Source organism: Oryctolagus cuniculus, chromosome 18 (assembly GCF_964237555.1).
Source record: "Oryctolagus cuniculus chromosome 18, mOryCun1.1, whole genome shotgun sequence".
Classification (NCBI taxonomy): domain Eukaryota; kingdom Metazoa; phylum Chordata; class Mammalia; order Lagomorpha; family Leporidae; genus Oryctolagus; species Oryctolagus cuniculus.
Genome location: NC_091449.1, coordinates 52,260,439 through 52,269,687, shown reverse-complemented (window position 1 = coordinate 52,269,687; position 9,249 = coordinate 52,260,439). Strand labels below are relative to the sequence as shown.

Here is a 9,249-nt window from a genome sequence, read left to right as displayed (position 1 = left end):
GCCTAAAATATCCTATATGAGTGCCAGCTGGAGTCCTGACTGCTCTGCTTCTGATCCAGCTCCCTGCTGATGCACCTGGGAAGGCAGAAGATGGCCCAAGTGCTTGGATACCTGCCACCCAAAAGGGAGACATGGACAGAGTTCCTGATTTCTGGCTTCAGCCTGGTCCCAACTGTTATGGCCTTTAGGGAGTGAACTATAGGATGGAAGATCTCTATCTCCCCCTCTCTCTGTAATTCTATCTTTCAAATAAATAAATCTTAAAAAAAAAAAAAAAAAAAAGAAGAAGAAGAAGAAAATGAGTTCCGTGCTTTCCAACACTGCTAACGGAAATATAGGCAGTCTGAAGGGAAATTAAAAGTGAAAGAAAATGGGCGCAGTGTTGAGTCGGCACTTCTCACATGCCAATCTGAGAACTAGGAGAGGACACACAAGACTGTTCACATAATTAACATAAAGATGGCCGACAGAACTCTGTGTCACAACTACATCAGTGCTCAGCAAGGGCAAGAATGGCCTCAACACCTCCCCTGTGACCTGTGAAAGGGACAGTCCTTCGCATGCCAGACCTGCTCACCATCCTAAGTTAAAGGCTGCGTCCCTCCAACTGCGAGAGTGGGGTAGTAACCCTGAGAGTGTGCCTTACCCCCTAAAAAAAAAAAAAAATCAGTGTGATCATGGGAAAAATCACCTTTTTCCTGTTGGTCTCCATTTCCAGGAATATAAAACCAAGGTCAAGAGTCACATGACTTCTTTGACAAACCCCTGCTACCTTCACCTCCAACCCCCAAACTGGGATAGCTCTGTTTTTATCTACAACATATATTGTGGTTCAGAATAAAGTTCCATTTGAAGGAACTTTTTATGCTCAAAAGAAAAATTTGAAAATTTTTTATGGTCTATATGGTCTCTAACTTTCAATCCCAAGATTTTCATTTTCTCAGTTTAATTTGCTAGAACCTCTATAGTAAAGGTCAATTACCCACCCAGAATCCAGATTACCAACGAGTACATGAGAAAAATAAAGTCTTAAAGTATTTGAGGCCAGTGCCGCGGCTCAATAGGCTAATCCTCCACCTAGAGGTGCCAGCACACCGGGTTCTAGTCCCGGTCGCGGCGCCGGATTCTGTCCCGGTTGCCCCTCTTCCAGGCCAGCTCTCTGCTGAGGCCCAGGAAGGCAGTGGAGGATGGCCCAAGTGCTTGGGCCCTGCACCCACATGGGAGACCAGGAGAAGCACCTGGCTCCTGGCTTCGGATCCCCACAGTGCGCCGGTCGCAGCGCGCCAGCCGTGGCGGCCATTGGAGGGTGAACCAACGGCAAAAGGAAGACCTTTCTCTCTGTCTCTCTCTCTCTCACTATCCATTCTGCCTGTCAAAAAAAAAAGTATTTGAGTTATGCTGGCAAGAAAGACTTCTAAGGCTGGTGAGCAGCAGTCTCTCCGCAGAGCCCCAAACAGAAACACAATGCCAAAAGCTACTTTCAACATTCAGGTTCCACAAATCCTCACACTTTGTACAAAACTCAGAAACATGCATTCAACTGTTCTTCTTATTTAATGTTGGTGTTTGCTTTTCCCTCCCCCAATTTCACTACTTCATCCAAATCAGTTTCTGCTTCATTTGTATTCAAAGCTTACTACTTAGGAACAATTTCAAGGCCCAAAGCGCTTACTTCCCCTACCATTTATGGAAGTCCAATCACTGGCTACCAATGCCTGGAGGAATGCTTTCGACTTTCCAAAGTTTTACTTCCTCACTCAGATCATCTGTGAGCCCTGTCTCCACAATCCATGAGGTTTTAGGATAGGTTTAGGGTTAAGTCATAAACTGGGCACCAGTTAATAAGGAGCCTCTGGATTTACAGCACTACGGAGAAGGAAAAGCAAGTGAGTTAATATTTAAGGCATCCTAGCCTCCCTCTGGTCATGAACCTTCAGTGTAGACTAGGGACTTGAACTTTGCTTTCAACCACACAAAGAAGGGACCTAAACAATTTCTCGGAAGGGTCAGCACTGTCCAGCCTGCTGTAAAGGTCATTAATGGTCTAGCCTAATGCAGACTGAGAGGGAGCCTGTTTCTCATTTACAGAAGGAAACTTAGTCCAGGAAATGGAAAGTTACTTTACACAGATGACCTGAAAGGCTGCAGTTGGTTGTTCCAATCACTCCCATCACTACAAAACCACAACAGGTGGGGCCCAAGAGAAGCGGTGTCCATTATAAACCTGGTTGTATCAGTTCCCTCTTATCAAAACTGAGACTGTGCTTCACGTTATAAATTACTGGGCTCTCTTCATTTCTTATGATCTCTTTGTTGCTTCTCCTCCCAGGCAGCTACATTAAATTCTCTCATTTATTTCCCTTTCCAGATTGGAGGGTGGGGTTATCTCAGCAAAATTGCTCTTCATCAGCATTGTACTCACTCACGAGTCGCCAGAACCCACACATTTCTGTCCATAGCTCCTATGTCCGTCCCCTATGCAGACAAACAAAACCACACACGCTGGGTTTCCGCAGAGGTGCAACAGAATACAGCTGCTGAGATGGGAAGAAATCTACCTGCTCAGTTCAGGTTAACTGTAGTTTTCACTTTCTTATTTAAAGATCACATTAAAACGAATTGGTTGGCCGGCGCCGTGGCTCAATAGGCTAATCCTCCACCTTGCGGCGCCGGCACACCGGGTTCTAGTCCCGGTTGGGGCGCCGGATTCTGTCCCGGTTGCCCCTCTTCCAGGCCAGCTCTCTGCTATGGTCAGGGAGTGCAGTGGAGGATGGCCCAGGTGCTTGGGCCCTGCACCCCATGGGAGACCAGGAAAAGCACCTGGCTCCTGGCTCCTGCCATCGGATCAGCGCGGTGCGCCGGCTGCAGCGGCGGCCATTGGAGGGTGAACCAACGGCAAAAGGAAGACCTTTCTCTCTCTGTCTCTCTCTCACTGTCCACTCTGCCTGTCAAAAAAAACAAAACAAAACAAAACAAAAAAACGAATTGGTTGAGAACACTAGGGGAACAGCAATGTCAAAGAAGACAGAAGAGAACAGCGGAAGTGAAATATACGCTGGGCACCTGGCACCCATCTCCATCCCCTACTCTCACCTGCCCCTGCAAACTCCCTGTCACCCGTTTTCTTACCTTTAGAAACTGCCATACAACAGCTGAAGAGACTGCTTGCAGGGCTGATATCCCAAGGCCCAATTTTCCTTTCTTCAAATAAAACTAACAGCTGACTGTGAAAGGTCAAAGGCATCTATCTTCTAGATGCTGCACTCCCTTATACTGCTGTATGGGAATTCCTTGAGCCTTAAGGCTGTTAACGCCTCCTAGAGGACCGGCTCTTGAGTAAGTAAGCACGGTTCCCAGCCCTCCAGGGCCAGACAGGGCCGGTTTCCACATCTCTGCATTGGCTGTAGGCTGGCAGTGAAGGTCATCAGCGCACTGATGTCTTAGGCACTTCTAAGGGAACAGAGGGTAAAATCAGGGGCTGTTGTGGTGTAGCGGGTTAAGCCAAAGCCTGTGATGCCGGCACCCCATATGGGTGCTGGTTTGATTCCGGGTTGATCCGCTTCTGATCCAGCTCCCTGCTAATGGTCTGGGAAAGCAGCAAAAGATGGCAGAGGTGCTTGGGCCCTTGCATCCATGTGGGAGATCTGGAGGAGGCTCCCGGCTTGAGCCCAGACCAGCCTCTGCTGTTGCAACCATCTGGGGAGTAAACTAACAGAGGAAGGACCTTGCTGTCTTTCTGTAACTTTGCCTTTCAAATACATCAATAAATCTTAATTCCCCCCCACAAAAAGTAAAATCACTTTTTCAGACTGTGGTCTAAAGTACAAACAGGACCCTGAAAAAGTTGGATGGGCTAGCAGCTGCTCAGAACATTATCCCAACTGCAAATACCTCAAGGTTTCCTTCCACTTTGCTCCAAGGAAGGGAAATTATTATTCAGTATTTTGGAAGATAGCACTTATAATGACTAGTCCTAAAGAATAACTTTGTTTTATTAGCATGATTTGTGATAAGAAACAGGGCAGACAGTTCAAGGAAGGACACAAGACAGGGCCCTCTTTTAGGTTCCAAATTTCTTCTTTTTGATGGGTGGTGGGAGCTGAGCGATGATGTCGTCCAGGGGCCGCTCGACTGCCACGAGTGTTCCTTCATCCAGAAGATCCATGAAGAGCAGAGGCTGCAGGGATGATAACCATTCCACTGGGAGTTAGGCTCAGGGGCTAATCCTGAGCAGAGTAACTGGAGCTAAAAGGCTGGCCTAGTTCAGGACTCGAGTGACCCAAATCTGACAGTATGTCCTGTCTCAGGACTCCAAATGTTGGAAGGTTAGGAGCTCTTAACTGAGTACACTCATGAAAGACATCAGCAGGATTTCTCATGTTTCTCTGGACAGAAAATCTATAATCTCTTATTTCTTGGGGATCAATGCAAACCAAGGGCTTTACAAACGAAATTGCTGCCAACTGCCAAGTCACAAACGCATCAAGAAGCTAATTGTACCTGAATAATTTACAGAACCCCACCTCTTAAAAATTCTTGCAGACCCATGAGAAAATGTTCCATGACCTGAAGGGACTCCAGCCTGCTAAGTGTGCCTGCTCTGAGTTGACCCAAATAGCTGCCAGTACCACAAGCTCAGTGTATATTTGTTTTATATACAGTGAAAAATCTAGCACAGGAAGGAAGAGACTTGTAATAAATTCAATGACTTCTGTTTGCTTGAAATTTACCTTGTGGAACATTCTCCAAATGCAAATGAGATTTAAAAGCCAGCTTTCCTACCAACAAAGATCCCACCTGAGCACCAACATCATCTTTCTCTATGCGCTTCACTGTGGTTAAGTGCAATATGACTGCCTCGAACCTACTAAGGCAGAGATGAAACACAGACCAGAGCGACAAAAAGCCTCGGAAAGGTCACTTATCTCTCCTAAACCAGATTCTCTGCCGGTCTTGTCTTCCTATCGAGGAATGTACTACAATTTTGTTACCAGCACAGGGAACCAATGGTCAAGAACACAGTAATGTTTTACCTTGTATATCTTAGAAATTTTGAAGGCATGGGCTGTGCGTCTCCGGACGACATCTGATTCACTCTTGGGAGGAAGTGGATTGTAGAGTAAGGTTTTGTCATTTGGAAGAGGCTAAAAAAGAGACAGACTGTTTAAAATGTTACTTTTATTTATGGAGCTTCTACAGAGCAAAGCACTACAACAGTTTTTCATGCGTCACGTTATAGATTCACTGCCTCCCTGGCTTTCTCCACTCCTGGAAGAGCTGCCCCTACTCCTCCAGCCACACAGTAGAGAGTGGAAGAAAAAGGCCAAAGAGAGCTTGGTCCTCTCTGCCTGAGACCAAAGGGCTGCCAGCCAGTCTCATCAGAAGCACGTGGTCAGAATGGAGCAAACCAGCATGTGCACAGTTTGGCCCACGCAGGCTCTGTGCTTTGTAGACTCTCTCCCAACCAGACTGCATACCGGCCAAGTGACTAAAGTTCTCCCCAGGTGCAGCCTCAACAAAACCATCCCTGGTGCTGACTCGAGAGATGGCCTCTGGCCAAACAAATGATACTTCACCTCTGACTTCCTGGGGAAAACGCGCTGCCAGGAATGAGGAAGTGTTGGACTTAATCACCAGTGCTGGAGAAAAAGCAAGCTGGGCTGAGTTACAAAGAAGCAAGTGAGTGGGAGGGGCCCTTCCTCTATCACTCATCTCACAGAAGGCACTTGTCAGCCAGCTCTGCTTCCCACACCCAGAGCTCGCAGGCCCATGAGATGAGTTTCAGTGACACATCCCCGGGCACACCGCCTTTGGTGCCATCTGCTGCTTTTCCCCATGCGCCTCCCACCTCTGCCTTCACAGAGACCAAAACACTGGGTGCTGGATATAATCTAAGCCCACGTGCAGTGCAGACATGGCTCCCAGGACAGGACAGGTGAGAAGGACAAATACACTTAGGATGAATCGAAACAGCATGTGGCAAAGAGGCAGAAATCTCAAACTGAAGGAAACGCTTACATCCCACCTAAATCATAGCCATGAAGAACGGAATTTTCCTAGTTGGACTCTTTTCAAGACATTAAGACCAACTCCTCCAGCCTGCAGATTGTGTCTTACTGTCTCCAGCCAAGGGGACACAGTGGTCAAAACCTCAGCCTGTGCTTCCTGTCACCAAACCACATTTTCCAGTCACCCCTGGATTCAAAGTTGACCAAATCAACAGTATTCCCTCAAGGGTCAGTCACTTTCAGTACCCTCACTTAATCCGTTTCCTACTTAAATGTACATGCTGATTAGCAAAGCAGAGAAAACAATCAAATCAGCAAAACCCAGTACACAAAGGCCAGTCCCTCACTGTGAGTCTCCAAGGATGGAAACACAAACGAATAAATCTGTACAACAAAAGCGCCCATCCTCCAAAGAATGCACAAAGAACCTTGATTCTAATTCTTCTTGCTTTTATCTTCTTTTACCTGTAGCTTTCAGAACTTCCAAGAAGAATCAGTCAGGCAGTCAGAACTCACCAAGGACTTGTCAATGATACAGAACATGTAGGCATCATGGAGAAGGATGTGCATTGGCCTCTTGGGATGAAAACTGATGTGTGTAATGGGAGTATCCCTTTGGAGCCAAAGGTGGTGAAACCCCTGCTTCTGGACAGTCCGGCTCCACTCTGTATATTGTTTGCCTGGGATGCTGTACTCGAATACCTGGGGAAGGGTGTTAAGACACAGGAAATGCAAGTGGGTACCCAGAAAGAACAGCGTGGGATCCCTCATTCCTAACCACAAACTATCTACACAAACCCTGACTAGGTCACATTCAATCTAGGCTTTCTTTTTTTTTTTTAATAAAAAAGTAAATTACAGAACAATTAAAGTCACTCTGCCATCTTGCCCTCTCCTCCCCAAAGCTAGAGTCACCTTCAAGGTGGGTGAAGATGCCCACATCCCATGTCAGAGTGCCAGGGCTTGAGTCTGCTAATGCACACCCTGGGAGGCAACAGGTGATAGCACAAGCAAATGGGTCCTGGATTGCATTAAAGGCTCCTAGCTGCTTCCTGGCCCAGCCCTGGCTGTTATGGGAATTTGGGAAAGAGAGTTAACCAGTTAGATGGGAGATCTTTCTTCCTTTCAAATAAAAATAAAGTTTGTGAAGAGTAGGTTTTAATTTCTAGCTTACATCTTTTCAGACAAAAAACCTATCAATGTTCTTTATCCTGCTTTTCTTATTTAGCATAATACCACAGAGACTGGCCCATATCAGTACATATATACAGCTCAATCATGCCCCCTTGAAAAAACACATAATAATCTACTCTATGAATTCATCATGACTTGTTTATCTAGCCTTTTAAATGGACATTAGGTTGTTTATAATCTTCGGCTGCTATAAACAAGGCTGCAATGAATTATCTCTGTTTAAATATATTTTTGTACAACTAAAAGCATGTTTGTAGCAAGAAATCTTGGAACTAGAACTTTTGTACCTAAGACTATATGTATTTAAGATTTTTGAAGATATTGCCAAAATGTCCTCGAAAAAAGTTAAACTGATTTATGCCATGCCACTCCATATTGGTAAAAGAGAGAGACACAGATCTTCCATCCCTTGGTTCACTCCCCAAATGCTGGACGGGGCCAGTCTGAAGCCAGGAGCCAGAAACTCCATTTGGGTCTCCCATGTGGTGGCAGGGACTCGAGTAGTTGGACTGCCTTCCCAGATGCCATTAGCAGGAAGCTGGATTGGAAGTAGACAAACTCCGTTATGGCTATGCTGGCCCCGCCTCTTTCATCTTTGCACATCCACATAAGCACCAGTTCTAGTCCCGGCTGCTCCACTTCCGATCCAGCTCTCTGCTGTGTCCTGGGAAAGCAGTAGAGATGGCCCAAGTGCTTGCGCTCCTTCACCTGTGTAGGAGACCTGGAAGAAGCTCCTAACTCCTGGCTTTGGATTGGCCCAACTCCAGCCATTGCAGTCATTCAGGGAGAATGACCTCTCTCGAACTCTGCCTTTCAAATAATAAATCTTTAGAAAAAAAATAAACATTTCTTTCCATTTTGATGGCAAAAGCATTTAAGAGACCATTGCCAATACAAGCTGTCAGGTGGACATTATCATTATGTGGGACAAAGGCAAGAATGTGCCTTACCTAATCTTTCAGTCACTGATCAAGAACTCAAATCTATGAAGCTGAAGTGACAGACTTCATTTATTGGATAGAATATGTGTAAGTGTGCATGTAGGGAGAGTAAACAGCATTTGCCTAGCAGTCTACTTAAATGCTTCCCAGATTACACTTCATCTTTCCAATGGTTCGGATCCCAGTTTTGCAGGTAAGGATCTATCAGCACTGATAAATTTCCTGTGTTCTACAGCCAGGTACTGTAAGGAACTCCTTGCAGTTACAATCTTCTCCTTATTCTAGCTAAGATCAGGTACCTGATTTTACTTGGGCTTCATTCCCTTATGCATTAAAGTGAAGGTGAATCACACGACCTTCTAGTCATTTTCAACTCTCAAAACCTTATTCCATCCTATATCCAGTTTTACTGCTGCAGCCCATGTCATCTACAGCCTAAAACAATTTGTGAAACAAGTACTTCAAAATTCCCCACCCTCTTGTACTTCTTTACTCTAGAATCCTAGTGCTTCCCACCTTTCAAACTGTGCCCCTTCAAACCAATAAACATTCTTTGTCTACAAGGAGCACAGGCTAAATACAGAAGCTTTCCTTGACACAGGAGACCACTACCCCTATTATCCTCTAAGACCTTCAAAGATAAACTCCTCTAAATTGTCCATCATTCCACCTTCCAGGTACTCGGTAGGAAGGGATTAGAAAGCACTGGAATCTCTCTTACCTGCTGGTCAGAATGAGCAATGACAAGGTTGTTGGTATTGGGGGCAATGGCCATGGCAGTCACTGGAAAATTGTACGCAGGAACTGTGCAATGAAGCTAGGGGCAAACAACAGGTGCCAGGGCAACTTGAGAAACTTTCCACAAGAAAGAATGAACTCAGGTGTTTTAAACACTGGTCATTGGAACTTGAAAGGATTCTGCATTAGTCTGTACAAACTACAGATATTTCCCAAAGAAACTCCAATTTCATTAAAAAGCAAAAACAAAAACAAACCTGATAACACTTTTAGAGAACTCTGAGTATATTTGTCTGTGTGAATTGTTAATAAATACATCACTGGACAGGGAACCTGAAGCACTAAACTGAGTTTCAAAGAAATTAATA

At 45.4% G+C, this 9,249-nt stretch overlaps 1 protein-coding gene across 3 annotated transcripts in view; it reads right to left on the bottom strand.

Annotated features, from left to right (window-relative positions):
• Window positions 1-3,974: 3,974 nt before the first annotated feature.
• The window catches only part of UTP4 (UTP4 small subunit processome component), a 30,407-nt gene continuing 25,132 nt past the window's right edge, over window positions 3,975-9,249 (bottom strand). For 2 of the 3 annotated variants that reach the window (XM_051847225.2, XM_070062639.1), the window contains exons 14-17: window positions 8,865-8,960; window positions 6,525-6,710; window positions 5,034-5,144; window positions 3,975-4,177 (exon numbers count right to left, since the gene is read on the bottom strand). In XM_051847225.2, the coding sequence (XP_051703185.1) occupies window positions 4,061-4,177; window positions 5,034-5,144; window positions 6,525-6,710; window positions 8,865-8,960 (510 nt within the window). In that variant the 3' untranslated portion in view covers window positions 3,975-4,060. The remainder of the gene's footprint in view (window positions 4,178-5,033; window positions 5,145-6,524; window positions 6,711-8,864; window positions 8,961-9,249) is intronic. The other variant, XM_051847226.2, reaches the window with a different exon arrangement.